Raw genomic sequence first — 20,688 nt, 5'->3', positions numbered from 1 at the left:
AGACATAGCCATCCAGGTAGCCAGCTAATAGATAGCAAATAGATAGCCAGCTAGGTAGCTAGTTAGATAGCAAATAGATAGCAAATGGATAGCAAATAGATAGCCAGCTTGGTAGCTTGCTAATAGATAGCCAGCTGGGTAGCTAGCTAGATAGCTAATAGATAGCAAATGGATATGAAATAGATAGCCAGCTAGCTAGCTAGCTAATGTATAGCAAATAGCTTCGTACCGCGCTCACCCGCGAGATGCCTTCACGGACTTTTACCCTCTGGCTAAACAGACTCAGATGTTTACAGTCACGGCGGCCTTGCTACTCTTTACATTGGTGTTCAAGGTAAGATGTAAGCATAGAAAGAGAAGAAGATTGAGTGCAATCATTCATTTCAAAACTCTCAAGCACCTTTCAAAACTCTCAAGCACCTTTCAAAACTCTCAAGATCACTTTACAGTCACAGGATCAGTTTTTCTGTAGGTGAGCAGCGGATGCCACATGCGCCGGCATTCATTCAACCCCAAATAACACAAATAGATAGAAGGTTAGCTCCCTAGCTAATAGATAGCGAATTGATAGCTAATAGATAGCAAATGGATATGAAATAGATAGCCAGCTAGCTAGCTAGCTAATGTATAGCAAATCGATAGCAAATTGTGCTGACATTGACATACTGTCATTAGCCAATATGTATCCAAAAAAACAGAACATGTAAAAATCATGGGATTGGAAGTTGAAAGTTCAAGTTACCTTCAAGGACCTATTCAGAATCTGACAAATGTGTTTCTCGTCCTGCTAGGAGTCTGCTCACCACAGATGTTGTCATTCATCTGAATCGAAGTCTGGGGGAGGCCTCAAGTTCCCTGCAACAGCTGCAACAGCAGCACTGGCTTGCTCACAGGTAGAAAAAACACCGTTCAAGTTCCTTTTAACACGGTCTGAAATAACGTCTGCCCGGACAACCGGGGCGTGTAACTTTTGCGTCGGGCGTACAACTTACAAAACGTCGCTAGCTGTTCGCTATTAGCTATTTATTCGCGAGCTATTAGCTATCTATTTGCTCGCTAATAGCTATCTATTTGCTACCTATTAGCTATCTATTCGCTAGCTAATGTATATCTATTCGCTGGATAATGGATATGTATTCGCTAGCTAATAGCTATCTATTCACTAGCTATTTGCTCGCTAATAGATATCTATTTGCTACCTAGCTAGCTATCTATTCACTAGCTAATGTACATCTATTCGCTGGATAATGGCTATGTATTCGCTAGCTATTAGCTATCTATCCGTTAGCTATTAGCTATCTATTCGCTAGCTATTAGCTATCTATTTTCTAGCTAATAGCTATCTATTCTATAGCTAATAGCCATCTATTCGCTGGATAATGGCTATCTATTTGTTAGCTAATAGCTATCTATTCGCTAGCTGTTCGCTGGCTATTAGCTATCTATTCTCTAGCTAATAGCTATCTATTAGCTAGCTGTTCGCTGGCTATTAGCTGTCTATTCGCTAGCTATTAGCTATCTATCCGCTAGCTATTAGCTATCTATTCGCTAGCTATTAGCTATATAATCGCGAGATATTAGCTATCTATTCCCTAGCTATTAGCTATCTATTCACTAGCTAATAGCTATCTATTCGCTAGTTAATAGCCATCTATTCGCTAGCTAATAGCTATCTATTTGCTAGTTAATGTCTATTTTCTGGATAATAGCTATTTATTCGCGAGCTTATAACTATCTATTCGCTAGCTAGCTATTAGCTATCTATTCGCAAGCTAATGTATATCTATTCGCTGGATAATGGCTATCTATTCGTTAGCTAATAGCTATCTATTCCCTAGCTATCTATTAGCTAGCTGTTCGCTTGCTATTAGCTATTTATTCGCTAGCTATTAGCTATCTATCTGCTAGCTATTAGCTATATAATCGCTAGATATTAGCTATATATTCCCTAGCTATTAGCTATCTATTCACTAGCTAATAGCTATCTATTCGCTAGTTAATAGCTATCTATTCGCTAGCTGATAGCTATCTATTCGCTAGTTAATGTCTATTTTCTGGATAATAGCTATTTATTCGCGAGCTTATAACTATCTATTCGCTAGCTAGCTATTAGCTATCTATTCGCTAGCTAATGTATATCTATTCGCTGGATAATGGCTATCTATTCGTTAGCTAATAGCTATCTATTCCCTAGCTATCTATTAGCTAGCTGTTCGCTGGCTATTAGCTATTTATTCGCTAGCTATTAGCTATCTCTCCGCTAGCTATTAGCTATATAATCGCTAGATATTAGCTATATATTCCCTAGCTATTAGCTATCTATTCACTAGCTAATAGCTATCTATTCGCTAGTTAATAGCTATCTATTTGCTAGCTGATAGCTATCTATTCGCTAGTTAATGTCTATTTTCTGGATAATAGCTATTTATTCGCGAGCTTATAGCTATCTATTTGCTAGCTAGCTATTAGCTATCTATTCGCTAGCTAGCTAGCTTGGATTGGGAGATGAAAAAAAATGAACGCTTGCAATTTATGATTGCCACTCAAATAAACAAATGTGTTTTTCTCTGCGTTTGTTTGTAGGAGCCGTGCTTTGTTGGTGGACTTCTCGCTATACAACATCAACACAAAACTCTTGGCAGTCTTTTCATTCCTTTTTGAGTTCCCAGTTTCCGAACGTCCTCGATCCAGCCTTGAACTCATCATCATCTCTCTGTGGCCAATCACAGAGCTGGATCTACAACTTCTTTTAGTGGTACCAATTTGTGGAAATACAGTCAATACATTCACGTACTTTCTCATTTAGCTGATGTAACGTTACTTGTTTTTTTTTTTGTTTCTTTGTTTACTAGGTTGTCCTTCTTGCCTTGGTCTTATATTTCCTGATACGAGGGATTTGGAGTTTCGTCCAAGAAGGTTCCTCCTACCTTCTGTCCACCTGGAGGTTTCTGGGTGTCTGTAAACTGGCTCTGGCGGCATCCGTTGGTGGTCTCCATCTGAGTCGGTGTGTCATGGCCCAGCGGTTGTGGGCTTCGTACCGCGCTCACCCGCGAGATGCCTTCACGGACTTTTACCCTCTGGCTAAACAGACTCAGATGTTTACAGTCACGGCGGCCTTGCTACTCTTTACATTGGTGTTCAAGGTAAGATGTAAGCATAGAAAGAGAAGAAGATTGAGTGCAATCATTCATTGGTGACTACAGTTAGGATGGAATGGGAACTGGCTATCTATTGGCTATCAATCTAGCTAGCTATCTGTTGGCTATCTATTAGCTATCTACTAGCTAGCAAGCTAGCTTATCTGTGTACTTAAAAACGCATTTGTTTATTTGAGTGGCAATCATAAATTGCAAGCGTTCATTTTTTTTCATCTCCCAATCCAAGCTAGCTAGCTAGCGAGTAGATAGCTAATAGCTAGCTAGCGAATAGATAGCTATAAGCTCGCGAATAATATTTTTTTACATGTATTTATTTATAATATTCATTTTATAAGTCTTTCAAATCTCTCAAGGTCACGTTACAGCCACAGGATACGTTTTTCTGTTGGTGAGTAGCGACAGCCACACGTGCCAGTGTTCAATCAACCCGGAAGTTAATAGATAGAAAGCTAACTAGCCAGCTAGTATATCGCTAATAGATAGCCAACAGATAGCTAGCTAGATAGCTAGCCACCTAGATAGCTCTATAGCTAATAGCTAGCCAGCTAGATAGTTAGTTAACTAATAGTGAATACTAATACCGAATGTCACTACAGCCACACTCGCCAGCGTTCACTCAACCCCGGAGTAACTCAAATAGATAGAAAGCTAGCTAGCTAATAGAGAGCTAATAATAATAAAAAAAATATAATAATAATAATAATAATAATACATTGTATTTATCAGCGCCTTTCAAAACTCTCAAGGTCATAGCTAATAGATAGCTCGCTAGCTAGATAGCTATATTGCTAATAGATAGCTAGCTAGCCAGCTGGATAGCTATGAGATAATAATAATACATTTCATTTCTAAGCGCCTTTCAAAACTCAAGGTCACTTTACAGTCACAGGATCAGTTTTTCTATGGGTAAGCAGCGGCAGCCACACGCGCCAGCGTTCACTCAACCCGGAAGTAACTCAAATAGATAGAAAGCTAGTGAATAGAATGCTAGATATCTAATAGATAGCTAGCTAACTAGATAGGTAATATGTTTCCTGACTCAAATAGCTAGCTAGCTATATTACTAATAGCACCCTGCCCACCATATACATAGCAAATAGCTATCTAGCTAGCTAGCTAGTAAGAGATGTATTTGTTATTTATTTATGTATCACAGTAAAAGAAGCTATTTTCATAAAATTGCAGGCCTCTCATCAGCTGCGCTTCCTGCGAGAGTGGGCCGTGTTTGGCCGAGCCCTGCGACGCTCCGTCTGGGAACTGCTGGGCGTTGCTCTCGCCCTCCTGCTCTTGCTGCTAGCGTACGCACACACCGGACACTTGGTTAGTCTCGATTTTCACTTCATCTACTACTACTACTACTACTACTACCAGATAGCTAATAGATACCCAACAGATGGCTAGCTAGATAGCTAGCACACAGATAGCTCTATAGCTAATAGCTAGCTAGCTAGATAGCTAGCCATCTAGATACCTCTATAGTTAATAGCTGAATGTCACTATTAAGTACACAGATGGAAAGCTAGCTTGCCAGCTAGTAGATAGCTAATTGATAGCCAACAGATATCTAGCTAGATAGATAGCCACCTAGATAGCTCTAAAGCTAATAGCTAGCTAGCTAGCTAGATAGTTAACTTGTACACTGAATGTCACTATGAAGTACACAGATAGAAAGCTAGCTAGTAGATAGCTAATAGCTACCCAACAGATGGTTAGCTAGATAGCTAGCCACCTAAATAGCTCTATAGCTAATAGCTATTTAGCTAGATAGTTAACTTATACACTGAATGTCACTATTAAGTACACAGATAGAAAGCTAGGTAGCCAACTAGTAGATAGCCAACCGATAGCTAGCTAGATGGATAGCCACCTAGATAGCTAACAGCTTGCTAGATAGTTGTCTAATATACTGAATGTCACTATTAAGTACACAGATAGAAAGCTAGCTTGCCAGCTAGTAGATGGCTAATAGATAGCCAACAGATAGCTAGCTCTATAGCTAATAGATAGCTAGATAGTTAACTAATACACTGAATGTCACTATTAAGTACATAGATAGAAAGCTAGCTTGCCAGCTAGTAGATAGCTAATAGATAGCCAACAGATAGCTAGCTAGATTGATAGCCAACCAGCTAGCTAGATAAATCTAAGCTATCTAAGTTATCTTCTCATTTACTCGTTGTTTCATAGTTCCTCCTTCCTTTCCAGCTCTTCCATTCGGTGTTTGATGGCTACGCAAGCGTTAGCGCTACCTGTTTGTCCTTGTTGGGCGCTGGTGGTCGAGGTTTCTTGTCATGGGAACCTTCACGAAGACTCAGCGAGCCTTCGGGCACCGTTTCCGCACTGGTGTTCCACGCTAGTTTCGCCGTGCTTCGCTTGATCCTGATCTGGTTGGTCACCTCCATTTTATTGAGGAACTACCGGCGTGGACGTGCCGAGTTGTACCGGCCGGCTGTGGATCTGCAAGACTATGAGATGGTGGAACTGTTCCTCAGGAGACTCAAAATGTGGATGGGACTTAGCAGGACCAAGGAGGTACCTTTTCTTGAAAACGGTCTTTTCATTCATTTCAATGGCTGTGGCTGCCGCGGCTCACCCGCAGATAACAAGTAGACAGTATGAACTTAACACAACTATGTCGCTAAGTAATTTTATAGGATTACAACAGTTTGACTGCCTCTATATGGATAGCTAGCTAACTAGCGAGTATATAGCTCGATAGCAAACTACCAGCTAGCCAGCTAGCTGTTAAATCTATATCAGCTAGCTGCTTAGCTAGCGATAAAACCTATCTATCTCTCTATCTCAATCAGCTATTTATTAGCTATCTATCCATCCATCTCTATTTATGCTAGCTCGCTTTCTATCTATTGGAGTTACTTTGGGGTTGAGTGAACGCTGGCGCGTGTGGCTGCCGCTGCTCAACCACACAAAAACCTATCCTGTGACTGTAAAGTGACCTTGAGAGTTCTTTATTATTATTATCATTATTATTATTATTAGCTTGCATTCCACTGTGTAAGATACAGAGTTAGCTGTCAAACTGGCTATCTAGTTGGCTATATATTAGCTATCTAGCTAGCTAGCTATTAGCTATCTATCTGGCTGGCTATCTAGCTACCTAGCTACCGAGCTATCTATTTGCTATCTATTAGCTGTCTGGCTGGCTATATATTATTAGCTGTCTAGCTTGCTATTAGCTATCTATCTGGCTAGCTATTAGCGAGACATTAGCTAGCTCTGGATGAGTATCATTCATTCCCACTGAAAACCAGGTCGTTGCCCGTCTCATATCATTGCAGTTTCGCCACAAGGTGCGTTTCGAAGGCCTGGAGCTTCCCCCGTCGCGTTCCTCGTCCACCAGCGACTGCAAATCGCTGTGTTTGCCGCCACTGGATCGCCCCGAGTCTCCGTTCTTCGCTGCGGACGGCGTCGACGACAACTCCGAGGCCTCCTGGTGCCCGGCGTCCTCCAGCCCCTGCAGCTTGACCGAAGCCCCCGGCGTGGGTCCCGGTCTGGGGTGCTGGAGGGAGCGAGCGGAGACCGAAGCCTCCCTGAAGAGGCTCCTACCGACCTTTGACGCCCTGTTGCAACAGCTGGACCGCGTCACCATGGCAACGGAGGATCTCTTCCAGATGGAACGGCGACTGGAGCGAGCGCAGAAGAAGAGGAGGCGTAAAGGGAGAGCGAGACCACATGGAGGTGGACACAAAGAAAGGAAGAGTGGTAAAGACAAGCAGAAAGTGGGCAAAAAGGGCAATAAAAAGGAGATACGTCAAGTTGCAAACGAACCTCAAACAAGTTCAGGAAGCACATCCAAAACATCCTCACCTCAATCCAAAGCTTCTATCGGCGCTCCCTCGCCATCCACTCCTCCTGTATCGACACCCAAAAGCGCCTTTTGCCACTCGCAGTCTCCCGATTCACAACCACCGCCGTCCACTGCCGGGGAGCAGCATCAACCCCCCGCGGAGAGAGAGACCCTCCTCTCCTCAAGTCTCTTCAACCATCCGGCATATACGACCACCATCTCCACACATAAGCGAAAACGGAAGCCTCCCTTGCTTAAAAATAAGGTGCACCCAAACTAAAGGACAACCGACACCATTTTGTTTCGAAACTGACATCAGAAAAACGTTTTATTAGCATCTAAAATACCCAAAACACTCAATATTTTTCATCTAGATAGCTCTATAGCTAATCGCTAGCTAGCTACACTGAATGTCACGATTAAATACACAGAGAGAAAGCTAGCTAGCCAGCTAGTAGATAGCCAACCGATAGCTAGCCAGATAGCTAGACACCTAGATAGCTTTCTAGCTAATTGCTAGCTAGATAGTTAGCATATACACCGATTGTCACTATTAAATACAGAGAGAAAGCTAGCTAGCCAGTTAATAGATAGCCAACCGATAGCTAGCCAGATAGCAAGACACCTAGATAGCTCTATAGCTAATCGCTAGCTAGCTAGCTAGTCAGCTAATACACTGATTGTCTCTATTAAATACACAGAGAGAAAGATAGCTAGCCAGCTAATAGCCAACCGATAGCTAGCCAGATAGCTAGACACCTAGATAGCTCTATAGCTAATCGCTAGCTAGCTAGGTAGTTAGCTAATACACTGATTGTCACTATTAAATACACAGAGAGAAAGATAGCTAGCCAGCTAATAGATAGCCAACCGATAGCTAGCCAGATAGCTAGACACCTCTATAGCTAATCGCTAGCTAGCTAGCTAGTCAGCTAATACACTGATTGTCACTATTAAATACACAGAGAGAAAGATAGCTAGCCAGCTAATAGATAGCCAACCGATAGCTAGCCAGATAGCAAGACACCTAGATAGCTCTATAGCTAATCGCTAGCTAGCTAGCTAGCCAATACACTGATTGTCACTATTAAATACACAGAGAGAAACCTAGCTAGCCAGCTAATAGATAGCCAACCGATAGCTAGCCAGATAGCAAGACACCTAGATAGCTCTATAGCTAATCGCTAGCTAGCTAGTCAGCTAATACACTGATTGTCACTATTAAATACACAGAGAAAGATAGCTAGCCAGCTAATAGATAGCCAACCGATAGCTAGCCAGATAGCTAGACACCTAGATAGCTCTATAGCTAATCGCTAGCTAGCTAGGTAGTTAGCCAATACACCGATTGTCACTATTAAATACACAGAGAGAAAGCTAGCTAGCCAGTTAATAGATAGCCAACCGATAGCTAGCCAGATAGCAAGACACCAAGATAGCTCTATAGCTAATCGCTAGCTAGCTAGTTAGTCAGCTAATACACTGATTGTCACTATTAAATACACAGAGAGAAAGCTAGCTAGCCAGCTAGTAGATAGCTAATAGATAACCAAAACAGTTAAAGGACAACCGACACCATTTTTTAGTTTCCGAAACTGACATCAGAAAAACGTTTTATCAGCATCTAAAATACCCAAAACACACAGATTGATATTTTTAGCTAATAGAAAGCCAACCGATAGCTAGACACCGAGATAGCTCTATAGCTAGCTAGCTAGATCGTTAGCTAATACACTGAATGTCACTATTAAATACACAGAGAGAAAGCTAGCTGAAGTGATTCAACAAATTATGGACGCAACTTGTCCAGAGGTGTCGGTTGTCCTTTAAGGATGGGAAAATGTGAGGTTAAGGACGAGAGAAATGTGAGGAGCAGCTGGTTCTGTATCCCGACGTTTCTCTCTAAACTTCGCAGTTGGGTGGGTAATTGGGGGGGGGGGCAATTGACCAGATTGCCCCACATACTTTGTGGTTGGATTGGCTCAAATGTGGTGCGGGTCACCGGGTCAAAACCAGCTACAGGTGACCCTGGAGGTCACTGACAGAAGCACAGTTGCGTGCTCACCTAAAGACTGTCAAAAATAAACAACTTTAAAAGAAAACAAATGTATTTCTTTGCTAGGTTGTATGTATGTAATCAGCAACTCTCGGGTACGATTACTACTATGAGTATTTGTGGTACTACAAAATTGTTGTTCAGGGTTCCAATTCGTCTGAACGTACAGGAAGCAAAGCAGTACAGATGACGACTGAAGGAACCTTGTCATCGATGGACTTTGTTTTCATTTTTTTTTTTCTCTGAACGGCAATGTGTTGTTTTCGGATGTAATAAAGCTTGGTTTGAAATCCATTACAGAAAGCTTTATTGTAAGTGTTAAGAACAAAAAAGTGCCAAAGCTTCTGCAGCGTGTATGACCTTTAATTCCTTTTTGTTTTGTACTTAGCACTTTATTGTCAAAATGGAGATGATATCCAAGGATACATATTTAACTCATCCACTTTATACTTTTATTTTTCTGGTTTTAATGTCAAGAAAATGCTTTGAGTATTAACACAATTATGAAGCAGTTACCATATTTATTCGAGTATAACGCGCACGCCTAATTCTTAATTAAAAATCGGATACCATTTTGTTTCACTTTTTCTCAGCTGAGACCAAGCATTGTAAAAGTTGGAATTCTCAGTTGAAAGTCGGAATTCAGAGTTAAGTCGGAATTCAGAGTTAAAAATCAGAATTCAGAGTTAAAAATCGGAATTCAAAGATGTCGGAATTCAGAGTTAAAAAAAATCCGAATACTGAGTTAAAAATCAGAATTCAAACTTAAAAGTCGGAATTCAGAGTTAAAAAAATCGGAATACTGAGTTAAAAATCGGAATTCAAACTTAAAAGTCAGAATTCAGAGTTAAAAATCAGAATTCAGAGTAAAAAGTCGGAATTCTGACTTCTGAATTCTTTGAATTGGTTTCGACTGACGACCATTTCGACTTACGACCGTTTGGTCGGAACGGAACTCTGTCGTTAGTCCGATGTTACCTGTATATCTGAGAATTTTTTTCCCAGGCCTTGTTTATAACGCGCACCCAAACTTTGATTTATTTTATAGGTAGAACATATTGCGCATTATACTCGAATAAATACGGTAACTTGTTGTGACCGTACATACTTTGTGTCCATTAGGCCAATCAATCTCAGGGAACAAATCCTTTTTCCTCAAAACAAACCAAAGGCTTTGACATGTAAAAGTTTTTTTTTTTTTTTTTTTCATGCAGCGTTGTAATGTGGAATCGTGTCAAACATGTTCGATCGGACACTGTGGACAGATTGTCTTTTACTGCCGGCAGGAGACGCAGCCATTCATGACAGACGTCTGAATTCTGCAGCCCTGTGCCAAGCTATTTATTGGGAGTATATGCAAATTAAAGTTAGTAAATTAGTAAAACATAGTTTTCTTGATTAGAAAAGCACACCTCTTGAGTTCTAAGCACGAACAGCTGTAAGCAATAAAACATTGTTTTTTTCCATGAACTGATAAATGTGTAACCTGGCTAATGAGCTCTTCCTGTGAAGGGGTTTCAAGTCGTAAATTGCTTCGGTGATCAAGGAGTTTCTCAAGTCCTAAATTCTGTCCCCAAGATCAGATCTCCTAGATGAAGATGACAATTTAACAAGTTATATCTGTTGACCTCAGATTGACCCCAGGGTTGTCTGTGCTTCGAGTCACACATGTCGACTACGCATATAACGTCATGAAACTTTTGTAATAAAAGATTTGTACGTCTTTCATATTGAACTTCCTGCCACATGCCATCCTCACTCGAGGATTTCCTGAAACCTGATTTGGAAAAACTTCCATTGTGTTTATGTATGTACATATTTGTATATTTTGGCATTAACGTTGTGTGTATGTATATATTTGAGCTTTACTTGGTCAAAGTGTTATATGTGGTCAGTTTAAGCACAACTTTTGACCTTTTTTTATCTTGTTTAAAACGTCTACCAATGTGTCAACATTTCAGTTTGTGGCAATGTCCATGCTTTTGCACTTGACAATGTTCAATAAACGGCTCAAAAGTAAAGGAAATGAGTGTACGGCTGCATTTCACTCATAAGTCGCGGCTTGGAATTGAAGCGGATTTATGTGGGACAGGAGATGTGAAACAATCCGTTTTCGTCAATGGATGCTACAGTTGCGTGTTTGCTTTCAACAGTTAGCTTGTAGTAGATGTGCACATTCCACCGTGACCCCTGATCCACTGCTGAAAAAGACGCTTTGATTATCACCTCTTACATCTGGAACTGCGTCATGTCACAAAGAGGGTACAGAAAGTGCAGAAAAATGAATGACTGTCTTTGTGTTGTCATATTTATTTTTTTACTTTGTGTTACTTTCGGGTTGAGCGAACGCTGGCGAGTGTGGCTGCCGCTGCTCACCCACAGAAAATATATCCTGTGACTGTAAAGTGACCTTGAGAGTTTTGAAAGGCACTTAGAAATGAAATGTATTCTTATTATTATTAGTAGCTAACTAATAGCTAGCTAGCTTTCTATCTATTTGCATGAGTTCGAGGTTGAGTGAACGCTGGCGCGTGTGGCTGCCGCTACTCACCCACAGAAAAACTGATCCTGCGACTGTAAAGTGACCTTGAGAGTTTTGAAAGGCGCTTATAAATGAAATGATTATTATTACTCGCTAGCTAGTTGGCTATATGGCTGGTTAGCTGTCTAATTGAGTCAGAAAATATATTGGCTATCTAGCTAGCTAACTTTCTATCTTTTTGAGTGACTTCCGGGTGAATGAACGCTGGCGCATGTGGCTGCCGAAAAATTGATCCTGTGACTGTAAAGTGAGACCTTGAGAGTTTTGAAAGGCTCTTATAAATGAAATGGATTATTATTATTACTAGCTAGCTGGCTAGCCATCTATTGGCTAGCTAGCTGGCTATCTAATGGTGTTTGCAAAAAAGCACTCGTGAATAATTCAACAAAAGTCATTTGAGATATTTTAATGCATTTAAAAATCCACAATCAACTGAAGGGCAGAATTCACATTTGTGAAAAAAAAACTGCAGAATTTGCATCACGTGAAAGCTCCGAAAATACATTTGGATTGTGAAGCTAACGGGGCTCCCAATCATATTTGAGTCCAAGTCTTCGCTAAATCGACCCCCATGCATGAGATGAAACTCAGTTCATCATCACACAAAATCAGTGAAGTCATCGACGGTTGAAACAAGCCTTTTACGCTGGCCTGAGCTGTCGGGGTTGGCGGCCAAAGGCTTGTTCTGCTGAGCGTGTGCCTGCGTCAGCGAGATGCCGGGCGTCGGACGGGACTGAATGTCTTCGTGAGCCTGACAAAGAAGAAGGGAGAAAACCATCAAGTGACCTCTTCGGGGGCGTTAAGACTCTACAGTGATACCTTGGCTTACAAACTTAAGTGGTTCCCAGACAGAGTGTGTGAGGCGAAAAGTGTGTATCCCAAAAAATAATTTCCCATAGAAAACCATTAAAATGAGAATAATCCGTTCCCAGGTGCCCATAAAACATCATTTTCTAATTTTCTAAGCCTTAAAACCACACAAAATAGACATTATTTTACATATAATGAATGTGCTATGGCATTATATTTAAAGAAATAAAATGTACTGTACGATGAAGTCGTTTGTGATGGCCGTTGACGGCTTGATGGAATGGAGTGACCGGTTTCATCAGCATTAAACACTTGATGAGGAACGTAGCCTTCTTCTTTCACCATAATGAGGAATGATCCCTTGTAGTATGTGCTTCCTCTGCCATAATTTTACCTTATTCCTCATCAATTGTGTTCTGTTTCGCTGGGTTGATAGCTTTTTGCATCAAGTGTACAGATGGCTTGTGCGGATTATTTGTGGAGCCTGATTGATGGGAATTTTAACCTTGCAGTCTACACTCTGCCTTTGAACTATCACAGTTGAAACGAGTCCAAATGTCACTGTTTTCTATCCATTTTCTCTCTCTCTTTCTGTTGTCTGCCTGTCTCTTTAATGTTTAACCACACCCCCCCCTCACTGCTGCGTTCTTGACCAATCACGTGGCCTTAACCGAAAACTGGGGGTGGAGAATAGAGGACAAAAAAAAAGTCGGCTGACATTTTCTTTTTTGGAGAACGGCCTCACTCTCTCTTTGTCTGTAACCCCTAACCCTTCACTGCAGCGTTCTTGACCAATCACGTGGCTTTAACCGAAGACTGGGGGCGGGGAATAGAGGACAAAAACAATTGAGCTGCCATTTTCTTGTCAGGAGAACGGGCTCGTTCGCCAACGACACGTCACTCATTGTGGCAGCTCCGTGTGTCTCCCGAAAAATAGTTTGTATGCCAAGGTTAAATTTTCTAAAATGTAACGTTCGTAAAGCAAAAAGTTCGTAAACCAAAGTATGACTGTATTTGAAACGATATGTGTGTAGTCGTGTTCATACCCTGGTCCTGATCCTCTTGATGTGCCGTAACCGTGCCAACCACTTGGAGGCATATGCGTCTGAAGGGTTGGCTCTGTACTGATGCACCAAGGAGGCCATCTACGCAGAACAAGAGAAACATGATGCAAAGTATAGTATGGCAAGCCTATTATGATACTAGTACGCTCGATCCTCAGAAGACAATTCAGTGCTCAGGTAGAAAAAAATGTCTGAAATGTCCTACTCTTCACGACAAAGAGTGATCTAGCACTAGTGGTAAACTGCATATAAAATACAGTGATACCATGGCTTACAAACTTAATTGGTTCGCAGAAAGTGTGTGTAAGGCGAAAAGTGTGTATTCCAAACATTAATTTCCCATAGGAAACCATTAAAATGAGAATAATCCGTTCCCAGGTCCCCATAAAACAATTTTGTATAATGTCACGTCAGGAACCGTCATCAACTCAACTTGTTTTCGAGTTGGTGACGATTGCCGAAGTGACGTCACGGAGGGAACACCCCTAAACGAGAAAGCGACACACAATGCATTTTGGGTACTTTGTTTGATCTGAAAATTTCGTGTTGATCCGTGTTGATGGCGAAATTAGAAGGAAAACACATAAATAACGCGATGGTGAATCGTTGTGTGTTGCACCAAGGCTACTATTTGATACTAGTTGACAAAAAAGTCCCAGCAGGCAAGTCAGCCCATTTCTAACGGAGCTTGGCGCCATCTTGTGCATTTTCTGGGACGCTACATTGGAGTCCTGACGGCTCGAATTGATACGGAAGGACTTCTTTAATCTATTGCAAACATGTATGCTTTCCTCTTCGGAACTATTTGAATCATATTTATAACTGGATGAGTAACAAGAAAACATCTTCTCCGAATCTGAAGCCATTGTTTTGATTCTCGAGCAAGGCAAGACCTGACCAATAGTGACGTCACGAACAAGGGGGCGGGACTTTCTGAATTCAGTTCCAAGTTATTGGTGTTTTGCATTTGACTAAAAAATATCATCCTGGGTGTTTTGGGTATTTTAGATGCTATAAAACATTTTTCTGATGTTAGTTAGGAAACCAAAAAATGGCGTCAGTTGTCCTTTAAGACCAGCACAATGCTAACTTACGTTAGCATGCAGAGCCATCTGTCTGACCAATAGCGGGAGGTTGCTGTCAGAGACTATTTTTGCCACAGATGTATCGACTAAGCCTTCCAGGTCTGAAAGACAACAAAAAAATGAGGCATCAAAGCAACGAGTAAATGAAACAGATTCGGTAACAAAGTGTTCAGCTCACCTTTACGGCACTGCAGGGAAACCAGGTTACATTTATAATCCAGTGGTTTTATGATCACCTCCACAAAGTTAAATTGACCCTAGCAGAGGGAGGAAACATACATATATATACATATAGATATATATGCATATATACACACACATATATATATATATATATATATATATATATATATATATATATATATATATATATATATATATATATATATATATATATATATATATATATATATATATATATATATATATATATATATATACATATATATATACATACACACACACACACACACACACACACATACATATATATACACGCATGCATACACACATACATATATATATATATATATATATAGACAAAACCTAGCTTGCGCGTGCGTGTACCTTTATGGTGCCCAGTTTGTATTCCTCGCCAGAATCGTTGTAAACCACCATGACAAAATCATTGCCAATGTGGCGCTTTTTATTGCAGCAGCCCTTGTCGCTTTCTCTGTTTGGCATCAGGGTAGCAATATGGAAGATAGCTACGAAAAAAAGTTACTTTATTAGTAGTGTACACACCATGGAAAAACGAGAAAAAAATTATATATATAATAAAAATACAGTGATGCCATGGCTTACAAACTTAATTGGTACCCAGACAGAGTGTGTAAAGTGTGTATCCAAAAATTAATATCCCATAGGGAACCATAAAAATGAGAATAATCGGTTCCCAGGTCCCCATAGAACATAATTTTCTACTTTCTAATTTTCTAAAAACGACACAAAATATACCTTATTTCATGTATAATAAATGTGCTATTGTATTATAATTAAAGAAATAAACTATACTGTATAATAAAGTGGTTTTATTTATCTTTATGATGGTCGTTGACGGCTTGATGGAATGAAGTGGCCGCTTTCATCAGCATTAAACACTTAATGAGGAACGTATCCTTCTCCTTTCACCATCTTGAGGAAGGATCCCTTGTAGGTGCTTTCTCTGCCATAATTTTACCTTGTTCCTCATCAATTGTGTTCTGTTTAGCTGGGTTGATAGATCAAGTGTACAGATGGCTTGTACGGTTTTATTTGTGCAGCCTGATTGATGGGAATTTTAACCTTGCAGTCTACACTCTGCCTTTGAACAAAGTTGAAACGAGTCCAAATGTCATTGTTTTCTATCCATTTTGTCACTCTCTGTTGTTTTGACCAATCACGTGGCTTCAACCGACGACTGGGGGCGGGGAGTAGGGGACCAAAACAAGCCGGCTGCCATTTTCTTGTTAGAACGGGCTCGTTCGCGAACGACACATCACTCATTGTGGCAGCTCGGTGTGTATCCCGAAAAATAGTTTTAAGGCAAAATAGTCATAAATTTAAAAAGTTCGTAAGCCGAAAAGTTCGTAAACCGAGGTATCACTCTTCAGTGCATACCCACACCTTGCATGATGTCATCATGCCAGCAGTACGTGAACTCGCCATCATCTCCGTATTGATCAAGCCCGCCCAGGAAAATCTGATCAGGGTCGCAGTCTTTCAAGTGGATCAATTTCCCAAGGCCCGTCAGGAAGGCAGCGTAGCGGTTTGAACCATATTCGTTTGAAAGGATGGCTACTTCGTTGTTAACCTTCAACGGAAGACGTCGGGTTAATCGTAAATACATTTTGGAGGAATACACAGAGAAATTATTGATAAATCACAATAAATATCAAAAATATATATATATATCCTCACCTGACCCGCTCCAACAAAGATCACTCCAATCTTATGAGTGTCATAAGGAGGCATCTGGTCTAGAACCTTCACAGCACGATCAATGACCTTGACATCAAAAGAAAACATTAATGACAACTTAATAATAATAATAATAAATTTCACCCGGAAGTAACTCAGATAGATAGAAAGCTAGCTAGCCAATCGATAGGCAACAGTAGCTAGGTAACAGATAGCCAGCTATCTAACTAGCTAGATAGCCATATAGCTAATAAATAGCCAACTATATTAATAATAATAATAATAATAATAATTTTCATTTCTAAGCACCTTTCAAAACTCTCAAGGCCACTTTACAGTCACTGGATCAGTTTTTCTTCGGGTGAGCAGCGCCAGCCACATGCGCCAGCGTTCACTCAACCCGGAAGTAACTCACATAGATAGAGAGCTAGTTAGCTAGCTAATAGTAATAAAACATGTCATTTAGAAGCACCTTTCAAAACTCTCAAGGTCACTTTACAGTCACAGGATAAATTAAATAGTTAGCTAGTTAGATAGCTAATGGAGAGCTAGCCAGCTACATAGCTAATAATAATTATTATTATATTACATTTGATTTCTAAACGCCTTTCAAAACTTTCAAGGTCACTTCAGTAAATTTTTCTGTGGGTGGATAGCGGCAGCCAAACGCGCCAGCGTTCACCCAACCCACAAGTAACTCAAATAGATGGAAAGCTAGCTAGCTAGCTAATTGATAGCTAATAGATAGCCAGCTATCTATCCAGCCAGCCAGCTAAATAGCTATCTAGCTAGATAGCCAGCTAGACAGCTAATAAATAGCAAATAGTGAGCTAATAGATAGCTAGCTAGCCAGCTAGATAGCTAGTCAGAAAGCTAGACTATCTAGCTAATAGCTATCCAATAGATAGCTAGCTAGATAGCCAGCCAGATAGTCAGAAAACCAGCTAATAGCTAGCGAATAAATAGCCAGCCAGGCAGTGAGATAGCTAGCTGATGATTGCAAAAACCTGAAATTCTATTTAATGAATGTAACAATGATTTGGATTAAACCCTCCTAAAAGAGAAGCGTGTCCACTGAAGGCCACTAACTTGAGTTTTGGGCAGCAGCAACGGCTTGTTGGCTTCATTTCCAAAGAAAGGCGAGTGGTACAGCTGGAGGAATACAAAGCTGCAAGAATGGATGACATCAAATGTGACGCTCGCAACCATGAACACATTAAACACTTTGATTCCTGGTGTCACAATGACCCGAACCAAGTAACTTGTCCATCGATGAAAAGGTTTCTTCAGCCGTCATCTGTACTTCGTTCAAGGTGTCGGACGCTTCTTATCTAAGATGTTTCGTCAGCTAACTAAAATCTGTTGCTGGTAGTTTCGGTCCTATATATATCCCTACTGTCCAGACGTGGCGGTGCCAGACCTCTGCTATGATTGGTCCCTGCTCTCAGGTTGGGGGGAGCAGAGGACTACTCCCTATTGTTATTATTACTAGTATTACTACTATTACTATCAGTATTACGCACACACACACACACATATATATATACATACACACACATATATATATACATATATATATACATATACACACACACACACATATACATATATATATATACACACATATATATATATATATATATGCACATACATATATATATATATATATATACACTCATACATACATATATATACACACATACATACATACATACATATATATATACACACACATACATACAAATATACACACACATATATACACACATATACACATATACTAGATATAGAGCTACCAGCAAAATTTTAGTTTGCTGACGAAGCCTCTTAGATGAGAAGCAAAACATCCGACACCAAAGAAGTACAGATAGAGGCTGAAGAAACCTTTTCATCGATGCGCAAACCAGAAAATGGCTGAATTTAGACTGGTTGATCAATGACTTGTGCCGCCTATTAGTACCTCGGGCAAAGCCCAGATGTCTTCTCAGCGTTGCCAGGTCGACTGTGATACGATTCCCTCTCCGTCCTCCTCTCTCTCCTGGAAGACGGCGCCGATACAGAGATGGTGTGCCCTCGTGGCCTGTGCCCCCCGCTCGGGGATATGGGACCGGGATGGACTTCGCTCGGTGGAAACTCCAACTTCATTCTTGCCGTTCCACTTTGAAGAGGTCCAGATGAGGAGGAGCCTTCTAACACTTGAGTGTGTGTCGTCAGTCCATCGAGGTCTCCTCCGCCACTCTGACGCTCAGCGGGGGGGCGGGCCTTAGTTTCTGAAGGTCCTCTGATCTGAGCTGCATCTCCTAGCGCAGTCTCCGACGCCAGAGTCACTTTGGAGAAGGCTTCTGATAAGGTCTGAAGTTCTGGTGAGGAGCTGGACTTATTGAGTCCGTGACCGTGCGATTGGTTGGTGCCTTGGAAGAGGAGCTCCTGGCTACCAGGGCTGGAAAGCCCCTGAGATGGCTGATCGATGGGGATGGCCCCCTCACTCACTTCCTCCAAAGTGGACTTTTCTTCCTCTTGACTCGAAGTGGACGAGGACTGCCGGACAAAGTAATCATCATAATAAGTAATAATAAAAAAAATACATGTCATTTAGAAGTGCCCTTTCAAAACTCTCAAGGTCACAGGATAAGTTTTTCTGTGGGTGAGCAGCGGCAGTCACAGGCGCCAGCGTTCACTGAACCGGGAATAACTGAAATTGATAGAAAGCTAAGTAGCTAGCCCACAGATAGCTAATAGCTAGCCAGCTATAATAATAAGTAATAAAATAATACTAATACTAATAATATTACTAATAATACTACTAATACTAATAATATTATATATATATATATATATAATTATTATATATATTATATATTATTATAATAATATTAGATAGCTATTTGCTATCTAGCTAGCTATTTACTATCTAGCTAGCTAGCTAGCTATCTGCTATTTATTATCTGTCTAGCTGGCTTTATATTAGCTATTTAGTTAGTTATTAGCTATCTAACTGGCTGGCTATCTAGCTGGGTAGCTATTAGCTATATATCAGCTAGCTTTCTATGTATTTGAATTACTTCCGGGTTGAGCGAACGCTGGCGCGTGTGGCTGCCGCTGCTCAACCTAGCTATCTATCTAGCGAGCTAGCTATCTGCTATCTAGCTATCTATCTGCTATCTAGCTATCTATCTAGCTAGCTACCGCGCTAGCTATCTGCTATCTAGCTAGCGACCGAGCTAGCTATCTGCTATCTAGCTAGCGACCGCGCTAGTTATCTGCTATCTAGCTAGCTACCGAGATAGCTATCTATTTGCTATCTGTTATTTGTCTAGCTGGCTATATATTAGCTATCAAGCTCGCAATTATCTGTCTATCTGGCTCGCTATCTCGCTGGCTAGCTATTAGCTATATATACATGTATATGCTTATAAATGAAATGTATTATAAATCCAACATGGAAAATCTCATGTAATCATGATTCATATTATTATTATTATTAAGCTGAAAGCTTTGTCCCCCATCGTGCTGAGACGGGGCAGGTGGGGGGTCACACAGAGGTGGACTTTCATTATTTCAATCCTACAAGGCACTTTGATGATCTTTTTCATACTGACCCTACTAAGTGTTCCAGTCAGTGGAGCTTTTGAGGATTTATGGGCAGAGATGAAGATGGGATCAGACGGCATAGCTTCAAACTCTTCACTTTCGAGCCAATCAGTTGGGGTGTGTGCAGTCGTCGCACTCGCACCTTCTTCCAGCACCGCTGCCGAGTCTGCGGTGGGACACAATGGCGGACATTTGTGAGCGTTTCGTGACACACCAAACAAAACAAAACAAAACAACCCCGTGTTAGTGTCAACCTCAATCATCATCAGCTGTCAGTAATCAATTTCACATCTCACAGATAGAAAAGACGACACGCTAGCATACATGCAAATGAGCAACTGTGGAGATCAATACAAACACTCATCAGCACTGATCGGTTAAAAAAAACAAACAAACAAATAGGTATGAATCACAGAAATTGATTTGATCCTCTTTTCATCTGATGCTTTCTCGGTCAGGGGCGTTTCCAGACGTGACATCACGTCAGGAATCGTCACCAACTCGAAAACAAGACTTCCTGAATATTAAGCGCGAGTCTTAAAACAAAAAAATGTAAAATATATAGCTATATGCCGTGGATTTTTTTTTAGTAAAATACGCTCCGTAAAAGTCATTTTACAAATTATGGACACAACTTATCTGGTGGCGTCGGTTGTCCTTTAAAACTGATGAATA

At 40.7% G+C, this 20,688-nt stretch overlaps 2 protein-coding genes across 8 annotated transcripts in view; one reads left to right on the top strand and one right to left on the bottom strand.

Annotated features, from left to right (window-relative positions):
- Window positions 1–9,316, top strand: part of pkd1a (polycystic kidney disease 1a) — a 66,715-nt gene extending 57,399 nt beyond the window's left edge. For both annotated transcript variants that reach the window (XM_089007347.1, XM_089007346.1), the window contains exons 51-56: window positions 792–893; window positions 2,584–2,755; window positions 2,853–3,143; window positions 4,344–4,478; window positions 5,364–5,690; window positions 6,458–9,316. In XM_089007347.1, the coding sequence (XP_088863473.1) occupies window positions 792–893; window positions 2,584–2,755; window positions 2,853–3,143; window positions 4,344–4,478; window positions 5,364–5,690; window positions 6,458–7,246 (1,816 nt within the window). In that variant the 3' untranslated portion in view covers window positions 7,247–9,316. The remainder of the gene's footprint in view (window positions 1–791; window positions 894–2,583; window positions 2,756–2,852; window positions 3,144–4,343; window positions 4,479–5,363; window positions 5,691–6,457) is intronic.
- A 2,638-nt stretch (window positions 9,317–11,954) lies between these two features.
- The window catches only part of tsc2 (TSC complex subunit 2), a 41,499-nt gene continuing 32,765 nt past the window's right edge, over window positions 11,955–20,688 (bottom strand). For all 6 annotated transcript variants that reach the window (XM_089005691.1, XM_089005693.1, XM_089005692.1 and 3 more), the window contains 10 exons: window positions 20,022–20,179; window positions 18,383–18,960; window positions 17,512–17,590; window positions 16,423–16,509; window positions 16,129–16,315; window positions 15,091–15,230; window positions 14,702–14,780; window positions 14,533–14,624; window positions 13,421–13,519; window positions 11,955–12,315 (listed from right to left, as the gene is read on the bottom strand). In XM_089005691.1, the coding sequence (XP_088861817.1) occupies window positions 12,163–12,315; window positions 13,421–13,519; window positions 14,533–14,624; window positions 14,702–14,780; window positions 15,091–15,230; window positions 16,129–16,315; window positions 16,423–16,509; window positions 17,512–17,590; window positions 18,383–18,960; window positions 20,022–20,179 (1,652 nt within the window). In that variant the 3' untranslated portion in view covers window positions 11,955–12,162. The remainder of the gene's footprint in view (window positions 12,316–13,420; window positions 13,520–14,532; window positions 14,625–14,701; window positions 14,781–15,090; window positions 15,231–16,128; window positions 16,316–16,422; window positions 16,510–17,511; window positions 17,591–18,382; window positions 18,961–20,021; window positions 20,180–20,688) is intronic.

Source organism: Hippocampus bargibanti, linkage group LG10, assembly GCF_051943395.1.
Source record: "Hippocampus bargibanti isolate YZ-2025 linkage group LG10, ASM5194339v1, whole genome shotgun sequence".
Classification (NCBI taxonomy): Eukaryota; Metazoa; Chordata; class Actinopteri; order Syngnathiformes; family Syngnathidae; genus Hippocampus; species Hippocampus bargibanti.
Note: the sequence above shows the minus strand (reverse complement) of the source record. Positions and strands in the feature narration are given on the sequence as shown.